The following is a 13,595-nucleotide window of genomic DNA, read 5'->3' as shown; positions in this document are numbered from 1 at the left end:
CAATCAGGCAAGGTGAATGGATAATTTAGCAATTTTATTTTATGGCTTTTCCAAGTTTCTTACTGTCTTGTGACCCCTTTTGCAATAAATGTAATATAATCCATGACAAACTGATTTCAGCAGTTGATTTTTTTAAAGACCTTCCATCATGTGAATGTGTCGTCTTATACATAAATATAAATTTTGAAAGGTTAATGTTAAAAGGCAATTGGGGTAACAAAAAAAAATGTTAAAATCCAGATTGGGATTATATTTAGTCAGATTATAATATTTTTATTGCTAATCAACTAGTTAATCATAGTTAAATAGAATATTTTGTCATGTTATATTAAAAATTCTATTACCTAAGTAAATGGAGTGACATGTAATATTTAAATAAGTTTGAAATTTAAAACAGTAGTGGATTATAATTAACTCTAAATTAAATCATTTGATGTAACAACACCAAACATGGTACATACGTAGATTGGCTGTAGAGGGTGAGAGAAATATAAAGGGTAACTGAGAAAGAGCTGAAGCATTCAACTCCAGACCAGTCTTGCAGCTCAGAGCCCCATAAAAGTCATAGCAGGGGCAGTGAGTGAGTGAGTGAGGCAATTGATGGTTCTTATTCTGTTCTGCTGCTTCTTGCTGCATCATCTGCTACCAACCATGTCATAAGGCGGTGGTTTAGCTTTTGGAGTAAGTGTTGACTGCCATTGTGTGAGTGGAAAATAAACTGTCTTCAAAGATAGTAACAAAGAGAGAGAAGGTTAAATCCTTTCATGGGTAGGAGGACAGTACTCTTCTTCTCATGTTTGTATTTCAAATTTAATTTGGAAAACAAAGTAGATTTTTAGAAGGAGCTTAACTTAACAAAAGAGGGGGAAGAGGAAATAAAAGGAAAAAAAGAGTCAACTTGTTCTTGTTTGTTTGTTTGTTTGTTAGTTTTCTTCTTTTGTTGCATCTGCAAACTAGTTTCCACTATTCATTCTTGCTTTATACAGAAATTCAACCACCATCTTCTGTCTCTCTTTCTTTTTCCTTTTATCAAAGGTAACTCTTTGGTGGCATCCAACTCCTATTAATTAATCAACCACACGAGAATACTACTTTTATCACTTCACTTTCTTGCTTCCTTTTTCTTCTTTAACTTGCTTCTCTTTTCTCTTGTTCTGCTTCGCAGGAATATCAGAAAGAAACACTCTATGCCACCACTCATCTCAACTTGGTAGGTAGGCTTGTGTCAATGGAGAATAGATAGAGAGAGAGAGAGAGACACAAACACACTCAACTCACAACAAAAATTTGTTTTTTTTAGTTTGTTGTGAAACAAAGGAACAGCCTTTTCAACCCCCCATGGATTCTTACGAAGCTACTAGGATTGTGTTTTCAAGGATCCAAAACTTGGACCCTGAAAACGCTGCCAAAATCATGGGGGTGCTTCTGCTTCAAGACCATGGTGAGAAGGAGATGATAAGATTAGCATTTGGTCCTGAAGCTCTTCTTCACTCTGTGATTATCAAAGCCAGAAAGGAGTTAGGATTTCCCTCGAACTCTCCGCCAACACCTTCAACTCCTCCATCTCCTTCTCCTTTCCTTTCAAGGCAAAGTAGTTCCACTTCTTCTTCAAGGTTCAGTGGGATCAACCTTCCTCCATCTCTCACTATCCCAAACCCTTCTTGGTCTTCTTCAATGTCAGAGCTTCATAACCCAGAGGATTTGATGAGTCCATCATCTTCCTTACCTTTCTACCCAAATGGAAGTTCAGATCCAGTAGTGGATGATTTTCAGCTTCAAGACCAGCTTTCTTTCTTGAATGATGGTTCTCCTACTCTTGCTCACAAAAACAACAATCCTGATTTGTTCTACTCTCACTCTGACTTGTCTTCAAGTCCCACAGACTCTGGTCTCTTTCCTTCCTATGGCTGGGGAGGGTCTCTTCACAGGAGGAGTTGCTCTGTCAATGATGCTTGTTTGGGTTCTGAGGACCCAAATTCAGGGTTGGGGTGGAAGCCTTGCCTTTACTTTGCAAGAGGGTACTGTAAAAATGGTACTAGTTGCAGGTTCCTTCATGGAGGACTTGGTGATGGTGATGGTGCTGCAATTGTTGGGTCTCCCAGCAAGATTGAGATGATGGACCAGTGCCATGAGCTACTCAGATCTAAATCTGTTCAGCAACAAAGATTGGCTGCTGCTACTTCTCAGCTCATGGCTTCTTCCACTTTCCCTTACTCATCTAAGTGCATGAATTTGCTTTTGCAGCAGCAACAGAATGACACTCAAAGGTAAAACAAAATTTTGAGTGCTTTGGTAGGGTGCTTAAGCTGCAAAGTTTTAATGTTTGATTGATGATAATTGCAGGGCAGCAGCTGCAGCTCTTATGATGAGTGAGGATTTGCACAAGTTTGGAAGATCCAGGCTTGAAAGAAATGATTTCTCTTTGAACAGTCCTGGGATGGTTAACCCAGCTTCTAGACAGATCTACTTGACCTTCCCAGCTGATAGCACTTTCAGAGAAGAAGATGTTTCGAATTACTTCAGGTTGCTATTGTTGTGTAAAAGCTTCTAACAAGTTAGCATGCATGAAATGTTTACAGTTTTTAACTTTGTTTTTTCTTTGAAGCATTTTTGGACCTGTTCAAGATGTGAGGATCCCATACCAGCAGAAGCGCATGTTTGGTTTTGTTACCTTTGTTTATGCTGAGACTGTTAAGCTCATTCTATCCAAAGGAAACCCTCATTTTGTGTGTGATGCTAGAGTGCTAGTTAAGCCTTACAAGGAGAAGGGCAAAGTCCCAGACAGGTACAGGCAGCCCCCTATCTTTCTAGTCTCTTGTTACCATTGTTTGACACATGCTTTTTGAAATGTGCTCATGTTACTCTTGGTTTGCAGGAAGCAACAGCAACAGGTAGATAGAGATTTTTCACCTTGTGGTACTCCTACAGGACTAGATGCTAGAGAACAATATGATCTTAACCTTGGTATGTTAATGCTTTAACTTAACCTTCCATCAATGTTTTTGTTTCTTCAGAGCATGTGATCTTAAAATTATTCTTCTATGTTTTCAGGAGGTAGAATGTTCTACAATACTCAAGACATGCTGTGGAGGAGGAAGTTAGAAGAGCAAGCTGATCTGCAGCAAGCTCTTGAGCTCCAAAGTAGGAGGTTAATGGGGCTGCAACTTCTCGACATCAAGAAGCAACACCAACGTGCTTTTTCCTCTGGAAGTCCAATTCCTTCCCCAACCCACTCTCCTAATATGTTCAACCAAAATCTTGTTCTTCCTTCATTCCACCGAAGCTCAGACGCCTCAGATGGTATATTATTGTCTCCCTTTCACTTTACATGCTGTTTGATTGCAACTGCTTTTGAACTTGGTGCTTTTTGGGAAGTGGAATGAATTGGTTTTGGGGTTATTGTTATTTGATTCCAGAGAATGGTTCAAGTTCTGCTCCTGCTAGTACTGTATGTGCTTCTGTTGGTCAGCAAATTTCAGTTGGCAGAGAAGAAGTTGTTGTCAATGGGGAGAATGGAGATAGTGAAGGCAGTAGCAAGCAGAGCTCAAGTCATGAAGAATTTGATTTGCAAGAATGGTATGAAACCTATTCTCATGTAGAATAACTAAAAGGGTACAAGTATAGTAAGCAACTTTTTGCATCAAGTTTCTCTTTTAGTCCATGCCAGAAAATCTCTGCATTTATTCAGTTTTACCATTTATCTCAACTTTGATTGTCATTTAAAGTATGTTGTTGTATTTAATTGCAGTTTGGAGCATAATCTCCCTGATAGCCCTTTTGCTTCCCCCACAAAAGCTGGTGGAGACTTTGTGGCTCCATTCTCCAATGGACCTATTGAGGCCATTTGTTCAGATGCCTCAGCTACATCTGCCAACTCTAAATCTGGTACCAGCACATTACTTCCACCATCAGCATCTGCTCTTGATATGGGGTCTTTTAAATCCTTTAACTGCCAATTACCAAGGTAACTGATGTCACACATTTGCTTTTCATGTCCATTATTGTCAGCCTCCATAAAGTGCATTTTTGTGAACTCTTCAATTATTGATTCTAAAGTAAAATTCAATTCCATTTTGAGGAGATGCTTCTGCTTCTGTGAGAAGCTTCTGGGTTGTAGAATTTATTCTGATGAATTAGAAGATGATTCTAATTTTATGACTTTTGATGATCTTGGTCTGGACTTTAGGTTCTCTTCCGGCCGTGGAACTATTGGGATGTTTGCCGGCACCGGTGGGCCGATTGGCATTTAGTTTCTTGTGGCTCAGGTAAAGTAACTCTGGATCTTTATGTGAAAAGAGTCTTATTTGCATTTTTTTGTCTTCAAGTTTTGTTGTTTAGTTTATTAAATTTAGAAGTCGGTTTGGTCTTTTTTGCGAATTGTTCACAGGAATTGAACTTGACCAAACAAACAAATCAGGACATATAACAAATCTGTAGAGAATCACCGCCACCGCGGCCATCACCATCATCACCACCATCAATTATCAATACTATACTACTTACTACCATACAAAAGTGCATACGTTAAAAGCAGTTTCAGTAAAGGAAGTGGGGCAGACATTTCACTTTCTTTAGTTAGCAGCATTATTGTACCATTTTCTTCCTCTCATATCTGTAGTAGCTGAACCACAGGTTAAAAATAACAGAAAGAATCAATGTTGTATTTTCTTCATCCTTTTAACACCCCCTGGTGGATGTAGCAGTTTAGGTTGTTGTTAGTCCTATGTTGTTGTAGGTTTCAACTCTCAAGTCTTTGTACAGCTGAAGCTTTACTCAGAGAAAGCATGAACAGATGAAGTGGTTAAACAGTAAAATGCAGAGATGTGTAACTACAAGGCTGATTCAAAAAATTACTCCATAATTGGTAGGATGAGTTTGAGGGCCAGGAGGGAAGAGGGGATTGCTTAATTGTTCATATGTTGCAATTAAGCTTGTGTACTTCTACTTATTAATTGTAATACACAGTTATCAACCAACCAACCCCCTTGTGTTGTTACCAGACAAAAAAGAGAACAGGATTTAGAAAGAAGAAATTAAAAGCGAGTTGTTAGGCTAATTGGTCTATTTGCCTCTCCTCTTCTGAGCTTTTTGGTTTTAAAGGAAAATTTGTCTCTTTGTTCGTGCAATTATTTTTCGTTGTAAAATTTGTGGGATTTGTCTAATTTTTGCCATTATTGGAGAGGAGAGAAAGGGGTCCACAAAACACTCCATCACATGGGGTATGCTGACACTGCAACTGGGCCATGCACATTTATAAAATAGCCAGGTTGTGTGTATGGGCCCTACCCACCAGCCCCTACCCATGTGAGTGATGCTACTTTCTCTTTCATGACATATATTTTTATATATAGATATATATAGAGAGAGAGAGGCTATAGTTTCTCTTTCATGACAGGAAAGGACATGCATAGATCTAAAAGTTAGAGTAGATGCCCACACGTATGACAAAACTAGCCAGTTGAATCTTTTGGGCTCTGTGGCCTTATGAATTACTGTGCTCTTGATTAAAATTTTCACCTTTGTACTTTCATTTAAGTTTCAAGAGTCCTAGGTGTTTGTGAAGATGTTCCGGAGGTAATAAAGGGGGGGGGGGGGGGAGGTTGAAATTTGAAAACCACAGTACAGTGTAGCACAAACCATGATGTTGGTTGGTTGCTAAATTGATCCAATTGAAGGCATTAAGGGGCACATATAGAACAATATATTTCATTAATGGTGACTTACGAATAGTGACCGGTACACATGAACTAGATTGTCTTTAATGTGTTCATAAAAAATAATCATGTTCCCTGTTTGATAAGGACATGTTGGCATGTGTCATGGTCCTGAATGTGCCATGTGTCTACATTGTGGGGTCTTAGGATTTGGAAAACGTGGTCAATGATGAAAGAGGTTGAGGTTGTACGCTTTGCCTGTGCAGTGTTTGTGGTCGGATTGCATCATAAATCTCTTAGCCGGAAAACTATTTATTTTACAGGTGTGAGTGTGAGAACAGAACAACTTGCCTTGTGCAAATTTTTCAAATATCTCATGCGGAGAATTACAATGAAAATAGACAACTTTTTCTTACCTTCACCAAGTCTTTAAATTTGGACTCTGTTGCACTGTCTTGTAAGAAATAAGTGTCACAGCACAATCATGATAAGAATGTTGGTCACTTATCAATGATTTGAGGTGTAAGCGTGTATTCATTACAGGTTATTTTTTATATGCAATGATAAACTTTAAGAGTTTAATTTGACTTTTTACTATAGAAGGAGAATTGATTTTGAGAAAAATTGCTCAAAATAGTCTGGGGTAACAAAAGTGATTACAAAATTTCTAAACGTTGATCTTGGTAAAATAGGGTCTAATACTCAGCCTAAATAAGGTTTACTTACACCTTCATTTTGTTAGATTTTACCATATAATCCCAATTTATAAACGGACAAAATTTAGATGCAGTTTAATACATACAGTTTTTACTGTTGTCTAATGACAGCATTACAGGCTTTGTTAGTTAGAATATTTTTAATGAATATTTCTATCTTTTTAATAAAAAAACTAGTTAGAATTATTCAAATGCAATTTGCAATAATGTATTACATTGCATCATCATCTCTTCTGTTTCCTAGTGTTGTCATATGCCCTTTATAGAAGTCCTTTAATTTCGTAAATTCGTATATTTATTTGGGAGAATTTAGGATTTGCTATTATAATTCTTTCCACGTAATAAATATAGCTTGTCATGGATTGCATTGTTTTGGTAAACAAAATCTTTGAGGCTAAGTTTTGAAGTTGAAACAGACATGAAAGATAGAAGAAAAAAAAAATTAATAGAAAAAAAAATCATTTAATTGTTCCATCAGAGATCAGACATTATTCACATTTGCCAAAAACCATGTTTGCTTTGCTGGTTCTTTTCAAGTCAGAAATGGCGTTAACATGCATCAAATAATTGAAACCACAAATCCACTAATGAAAAACAAGATCCTATAAGATTCAAGGACGGTGATTCAAAACAATTTTATTTTGAAAGGTCAAAGCTATGGTGTACTGTGCACTGCATGACCAAGTTGCCACAGTGTTTTACAAGAATATTCATGTTATAATAGGCAAGTTTAAATTGCACATGCACTCGACATAAACACCTTAGCACCTTCTCACGACTCAAGTTTGAAGATAAGATAGAATGTGGTATGCTGGTAGATTGCAGAAATGGACAAAAGAAAGATTTGTTGTGTTTTTTAAACGGATGAATGAGTACATGTTTGGATTAGCGACTTTGACAAAATTAAATATATTTATGTTTGGATAGATTTATGAAAAAATGAGTCTCATTGGATTATGTTGTGAAATTTGATTGTAAAATACTAAAATCTCACAATTAGTTAATTATGTTATTATGTTTGACGTAAAAGTTATTCTCTCTAGCTTTAAGCGTAGCAGAATTGATTTCATATCATATTTGGTTTTAGATTTGAAATCAATTCTTTTAAACGACTTATAAACAGGTTTTCTAAATATGCATATGCAGGATACTCGCAAATATATATATATTTTAGCAAAATGCAAATATTTGTTATTATTGAGTTGTCTAAACTCTAAAGTATTCACATAAAATAATAAATTGAAGTTGTCATTGTTAAATGTGAGCTTGTTTCAATAATGTATCCTTATCTAAGAACACGTAGACTCACATGTTTGTGTTTTCTTTTTTTAATTTAGTATGCATGTGGTTGAATAGATATAGAATAGAACATAGCAATAAAACTAAAAACTATGGTCATAAGCTAAAGTTAATTAAATTGGATCTTCGATGCAATGTTCATTAAATTAACATGCTACACATTTTGATCAGTAATCTTGAACATAAAATAAGTTGAGGAGTGAGGACATGTAACTTTCCAAACTCAACCACCTAATTTGGCTCCACTATACCTTTACTACCAAACTATGTTATCACTACAAGCAAAAAGAGGTTTTCTGAAATGACTAAAAGGGGAGATGAAAGGGTAGCATAGGTGAGAGGTGAGAGGGGAAGAAAAAGGTAAAGATATGATATCTAACTTTATGGAAAAAAATGTGTTAAAAATTATTACTAATAGTGTCTTTGGATCAGCGGTAGCCGCACAATCCAAAGCACGTCTGAAGCTATAATTTGTAACTTTACGAAAGTGATTATAATTTTTTTTACCGGAAATCGGACCAGGTACACATTCATGCGAGCTCTGGTCCGGTGGGGAGCTGCTCGTAACCATCGTGATGGGCGGTGATGTAATTACTCACAGGAGCTGGGATGCACTTGAGGACAACAGCTACGAGTAAACTTACCGCACCAATCATGACACTGGTTAGCCATAACTCCTGGCTCAGTGGAACTGTTTGAGCAAAAGCACCAAGATACTGAACTATTATGACTTGAAAGAATACCGTTGAGGCCATGACCATCAAGAAAATCCAGCTGCTGAACATGTTGGTGAAAACATCAATTTTCTCCATCTCACGGCTGTTTACCTCATTGAATACCTATTAATTTACCAGATGAAAGGAATGAATAATTCTTGAATTATAGAAGTAGATTAATTAGTGACTCATGATGAATGAACAATATTAAGTAACAAAGCCCAGCATATAAAGTAACAATCGACCATCTTGTTCTACATTTATAAATGTTAGAATTGATTTTTTTTTTAAGTCAGAATAATTTTTAGGTGTTTAAATGTTTTCTTTCATACTTGATTCTAGCTTCAATATAAATTTTAGGATGAAGTTACAAATCCTAGCTTCCGATGTGAATAGAATTGTGAGATTTTACAACTATATTTCACACTGTTTTATATAAAAATCACTTTTCTTGTAAATCAATGCAAACATATATCGCATCACTTTAAACTCACCTTGATCATAATTAATTTGATCCAAATCAACTATATCTACAATCAATCAATTATGATAACGCTGATCTAAACACACAGTTAGTACTATCACAAATTAATACTTAGATGAAGTAGAATATGAGAATCAGAAGATAACAATTTCCTCGTGAGGAAATGCGTTTTGTTATGCAGGAACCCTAGGATCAATTTTGATAGAGTAAATCAATTTTGGATGACATAAATCAATTAATCAATTTGGAGAATTGATTTTAACCCTAAAATCAATTCTCCTAGAAGTTAGAGATCATATGATCAATTGTGAGATTTCTACAATTGGATTTCACAACATTACCTACAAAAATCATACTTTTCATAAATGTATCTAAACGTAAATAAATTGACTTATAACCAAGTTCATGCCACTTTTGTACCAAAATCAATTGTGATCCTATCACACACGTAGTTCTTAAGAAAAACGTGCCATGGAGTACATGAGGGGAGAAAAAAAATGCAAAACTGAAGGCTAATGATCAGGTACCTGGCAAAACACAAAGGTGTTGAATATTACTGTATTCAGAACAGAGGTGGCATCCTCTTCAGGTCCATTGAGCTTGAGAATCTGTTTTCCTTTAAATTTGAGAATCAAAAGGACAATAATTTGATAGATGCTCTGACCAATTATGTTCCTCCACATGACCCCAGTGATGAATTTGGCATTCCTTCCAATAGGTGGCCTTTTCATTAGCCCATCATGGGGAGGTTCTGTAGCCAATGCCAATGCTCCTAGAGTGTCCATGATCATATTCACCCAAAGCATTTGAACAGCAGTAAGAGGAGCAGAGCCTGAAATTCTTATGATTAGTCACCCAAATTTAATGTGACATATAAATAGTGTCTTATAAAGTTTGCTGTATTATCCAATACCTGACACACAAGCTGAAATGAAGTTCAGCATGAGAGCTACAACATTAACTGTTAACTGGAACTGGACAAATTTTTGTATGTTAATGTAAACAGAACGACCCCATCTGGCAACATTCACTATGGTGGCGAAGTTATCATCCATTACAATCACATCAGCATTCTCTTTTGCTACCTGGAGATCATGGAAGTTAACATGTTCAACCAATATTGCTACATAACTACTAAAATAAATTGATTAGGAGACACATTAATGTTACACTCGACTGGTATTAGTAACCTACTAGTGTTGGAAGTGGGTATAGTATTGTAGGTTTAAAGTGAGAACAAATGTCTTCTAAAGGGTGGTCCAATTCCTTTGTTGTGTAATTAATGGAAGAGAGAAAGCAAGCGGGTAATGGCACATATTCTAAGATGGGACAAGTGGTAAATACATGGATTGTGCTAGTGACAAACCTCAGTTCCAGCAATGCCCATAGCAAGTCCAATATCAGCCTCATGCAACGCTGGAGCATCGTTGGTCCCATCACCAGTTACTGCCACAACTTCATTAAAGTCATTCCTCAAACGGGTCACCAAAGTGTGTTTGTCAAGAGGCAAAGATCGAGCCATTACCTACACACATTAATTAAGCAACCACTTTATAAACACACCATCTTTGCTAAACATCAAAAGGAGCATCCAATGAAGAGTAATATAACCTGTATTTTGGGAATTATCTCTTCCATTTCTTGCTGAGTCTTGTTCCGGAAATCCGGTCCCTCTATCGCCAATCCATCAGTCAAGATGCCACATTCTTTAGCTATTGCTTTAGCAGTATTTATGTTGTCACCAGTTACCATTCTAACAATTATCCCAGCATCTAAACAAGTCTTCACAGCTTCTTTTACACCAGGCCTCACTGGATCCTTGATCCCAATAATTGCAATCAACGTGTACTTATCCTCAGGAATGTTATTATCTCCTCCAGAGGATGATCCTTCAACATCCTTGAAGGCTATGCCGAGTGTTCTCAGAGCCTCAGAAGCAAAACCATTGATAACTTCTGTGATGCTGTTTCTCTGTTGCTCGTTCAAATCTACGACTTTGCCGTCTTCACTAACAACTTTGTCACACATTTTTAGAACTATTTCTGATGCTCCTTTGCAAAATGCTCTATACTTGTTGGTACCATCAGGAAGAGACACAAGAACTGACATCTTTTTTTTGATTGAATTGAAAGGCTCAACTTTTACTATCTTATACTTGTTATTATAGAACTTGGAATCACCTCCCAAAAGCAAACCAAGTTCCAACAATGCTGACTCTGTGGGAGTACCCATGACCTTGGTTTTTCCATCTTGCCCTTTGACTACCTCTGAGCCAGTGTTTTGGAATATGGACTGCAAAAAGAGATCAAATATCTGTTCAGAAATGGATTTTTTCAACACATCATCATTGTTGCCTCTTTGAATTATCTTGGTATGTTGGCAAATCCATATTTTATCTACAACCATGTGATTTGTAGTTAAAGTCCCAGTCTTGTCTGTGCAAATGCAACCAGCAGAACCCATTGTCTCACATGCAGCGAGGTGCCTGACTAGTGCCTTATCTTGCATTAGTTTCTTCATTGCAAATGCAAGGCTTAGTGTCACTGCCAAAGGTAACCCCTCAGGAACTGCCACAACTATTATAATGACAGCAGTTGCAAAGAAATTGAGAAGCTTAGATGCATCATCTAGACCCCATTCTGTGATCTTGTGGTCCACTATTTTCTCAAACAAAAACCTACCAGTAAGAACAAGGAATGTCAACAAGGCAAAACCCAAGCCTATTTTTCCAATAATGGTTGCAACCCCATTCAATTTAACCTGAAGGGGTGTCTCATCATCTCCTCCTTCATTCAGAGTTGCCATCAACCTTCCCCATTCAGTTCTCATACCAACCGAAGTCACTAGCATTTTAGCAGAGCCATCTTGCACTGTGGTTCCAGATAGAAGAAAAGGCTTCTGTTGATCAGCATTCACAGCCTCACTCTCACCTGATAAACTTGACTCATCAATCAATAAGCTAAACCCTGATATGAATAAACCATCTGCAGGAACTATGTCTCCAATTGAGAGATGAACCACATCTCCTACCACTAGATCATAAATTGAAACCTTTTGCCTCCTACTATCTCTTGTAACTTGAATGCTGACATTTTTCTTTTCTTTATCCAAATCCTTGAATTGTAAAGACTGTTTGTAGTCACTGATTGAAGTGACAAAGACCACTAAAAGAATACACAGTATGATTCCCACTCCATCATACATACCTGTTAATAAAAGAGAGGACATGAAGACAACATGGTTACAAGAATATGGGAGAAAACATGATTTGAGTTCACGCATTCAAGTTATCTAAGTCATTCATTAAGATCAGATTCATTGACGGCGTGAATTTAGGATGCCATTGGGCATAGAGAAACTCAGTCAAGAAATACTATGACATCATTACTAAGAATTTATCATGATTAACTAGGTTGTTATAGCTAGAAAGAGAAAAGTCTCACATCACTCAAATCTAGCAATACCTTTTGGCCAACCTTCAGTTGAGATTCCAACACCTACTGAAACCACAGCACATACCATGAGGATAATTAGAGTTAAATCTTGCATTGCATCCCAAACGAACATCCAAAAACTTCTGGAGGGCTTCTCCGTAAAGCGGTTAAAACCATAGGTTTTCTGTCTGTGTTCTACATCGTGTGAACTGATGCCGTCTTGCAATGACACACGGAGAGCTTCTGCTAATCCTTCAACTCCCTTATGGTGTTCCAAAGATTTTGTGTCGTGGGACCGAACAATGGAGGCTAATTCATCTGGCTCGATTCGGAAACCTGCTTCATGGACCTCTTTGGAGAGCATGTAGCCACCACTAACTTGGCTCCCAGCTGTGAATGAGAATGAAAAGAAATGTAACAGAACAGAACATCAACAAAGAAACAGTGAAGTGAAAGGTATTGAATGTAGATACCGTTTATAAAATGCAACGCTGCCTTTTGCACATAGAGAGCTACCCGTATCTTTTCCTGGTCAAGATGGTTGAAACATATGCAAAGTGTGTTAGAGAGACAGATAATAAATGCATGTAACACAACGTTTAGAAGAAAGTGGAATTCATATCCTGTATGTTTTCTGCTTCTAGCAAGCTGATATACGTTGTACTTTCAATAGACCAACCGTTAAAAGAGACTAAACATTATAGCGTATTGATAAAGTTTATTCACACCATTAAGTGACACTAATTAACCGTGGAATGGTCAATGGATAACGTCTCTTCTCTTTAAAGTTCTATTCAAAGAAAAAAAAAAAAGGAATGATAATTTTGTGTTAATGAATTTTGTGTGCACATGAAATTGTTCAAAACTGAAGTATGATCAATTGATCATAGAGGAAAGGATCCACTTTGCTGTCAATCATCGTGTAAAAGTAATTTGGTTTCCCAAGTTATCCCACAGTCGGCAGCCAGCAATGAGACTAATCCTTCCAAGGCTCAGAGATCACATTAAGTAGGTAGGTCTATCGAGGCTCGTGTAAAAGTAATTTGAATGGGATTGTTACAACAAATTTATATTGATTTGAGTACTTAATTTGACCATAATATCAAAACCTGGAGCTTCTTGCGCTTCCGATCGGCTTCTGCACGTTGGGCGAGATTGGCCACATTGCGGAAGCGGCGGCGGGGGTTCTTGACGACGGAGACTGCGGATCTCCATCGGCGAAGTGCTTCCTCTGGAGGGCGCTTGGGCTGAACGTGGAAGTTTTCTCTCAGGTACCGCTCCATTGCTCACTC

At 37.2% G+C, this 13,595-nt stretch overlaps 2 protein-coding genes across 6 annotated transcripts; one reads left to right on the top strand and one right to left on the bottom strand.

The window, feature by feature from the left end:
• The first annotated feature begins 519 nt into the window (after nucleotides 1-519).
• LOC130747877 (zinc finger CCCH domain-containing protein 53-like) lies at nucleotides 520-5,056 on the top strand. Of its 4 annotated transcripts, none has more exons than XM_057600931.1 (10): nucleotides 520-681; nucleotides 1,166-2,267; nucleotides 2,344-2,523; nucleotides 2,606-2,785; nucleotides 2,876-2,964; nucleotides 3,052-3,300; nucleotides 3,417-3,576; nucleotides 3,749-3,964; nucleotides 4,187-4,265; nucleotides 4,388-5,056. In XM_057600931.1, exons 2-9 carry the CDS (start codon nucleotides 1,339-1,341, stop codon nucleotides 4,248-4,250), a joined length of 2,067 nt encoding a protein of 688 aa, XP_057456914.1. In that variant the 5' UTR covers nucleotides 520-681; nucleotides 1,166-1,338; the 3' UTR covers nucleotides 4,251-4,265; nucleotides 4,388-5,056. The 4 variants fall into 4 exon arrangements, with proteins under 4 accessions (XP_057456914.1, XP_057456915.1, XP_057456916.1 ...); XM_057600932.1 differs by having other exon boundaries at nucleotides 520-768; XM_057600933.1 differs by lacking the exon at nucleotides 520-681 and adding an exon at nucleotides 874-1,035.
• Nucleotides 5,057-7,730: 2,674 nt separating this feature from the next.
• On the bottom strand, nucleotides 7,731-13,595 carry LOC130747876 (putative calcium-transporting ATPase 11, plasma membrane-type). Of its 2 annotated transcripts, none has more exons than XM_057600928.1 (8): nucleotides 13,413-13,595; nucleotides 12,777-12,831; nucleotides 12,334-12,693; nucleotides 10,481-12,075; nucleotides 10,236-10,394; nucleotides 9,783-9,954; nucleotides 9,397-9,701; nucleotides 7,731-8,508 (listed from the first exon to the last, which is right to left on the bottom strand). In XM_057600928.1, the coding sequence occupies exons 1-8, from the start codon at nucleotides 13,584-13,586 to the stop codon at nucleotides 8,200-8,202; spliced, it is 3,129 nt and encodes a 1,042-aa protein (XP_057456911.1). In that variant the 5' UTR covers nucleotides 13,587-13,595; the 3' UTR covers nucleotides 7,731-8,199. The 2 variants fall into 2 exon arrangements, with proteins under 2 accessions (XP_057456911.1, XP_057456912.1); XM_057600929.1 differs by having other exon boundaries at nucleotides 12,334-12,681; nucleotides 12,747-12,831; nucleotides 13,413-13,586.

This window comes from Lotus japonicus, chromosome 3, assembly GCF_012489685.1.
Source record: "Lotus japonicus ecotype B-129 chromosome 3, LjGifu_v1.2".
NCBI lineage: Eukaryota > Viridiplantae > Streptophyta > Magnoliopsida > Fabales > Fabaceae > Lotus > Lotus japonicus.
This window is presented reverse-complemented; position numbering and strand designations above follow the sequence as displayed.

Excerpts from the sequence above, each read along its gene's own strand:
- LOC130747877 (XM_057600931.1), top strand. The coding sequence starts at position 1,339 with ATGGATTCTTACGAAGCTACTAGGATTGTGTTTTCAAGGATCCAAAAC. Across the intron at positions 2,786-2,875 it reads AAGGGCAAAGTCCCAGACAG|GAAGCAACAGCAACAGGTAG; the intron begins GTACAGGCAGCC and ends CTTGGTTTGCAG. Across the intron at positions 3,965-4,186 it reads TTTAACTGCCAATTACCAAG|GTTCTCTTCCGGCCGTGGAA; the intron begins GTAACTGATGTC and ends TCTGGACTTTAG.
- LOC130747876 (XM_057600929.1), bottom strand. The coding sequence starts at position 13,586 with ATGGAGCGGTACCTGAGAGAAAACTTCCACGTTCAGCCCAAGCGCCCT. Across the intron at positions 10,395-10,480 it reads AGATAATTCCCAAAATACAG|GTAATGGCTCGATCTTTGCC; the intron begins GTTATATTACTC and ends TAATGTGTGTAG. Across the intron at positions 9,702-9,782 it reads CATTTCAGCTTGTGTGTCAG|GCTCTGCTCCTCTTACTGCT; the intron begins GTATTGGATAAT and ends TAAGAATTTCAG.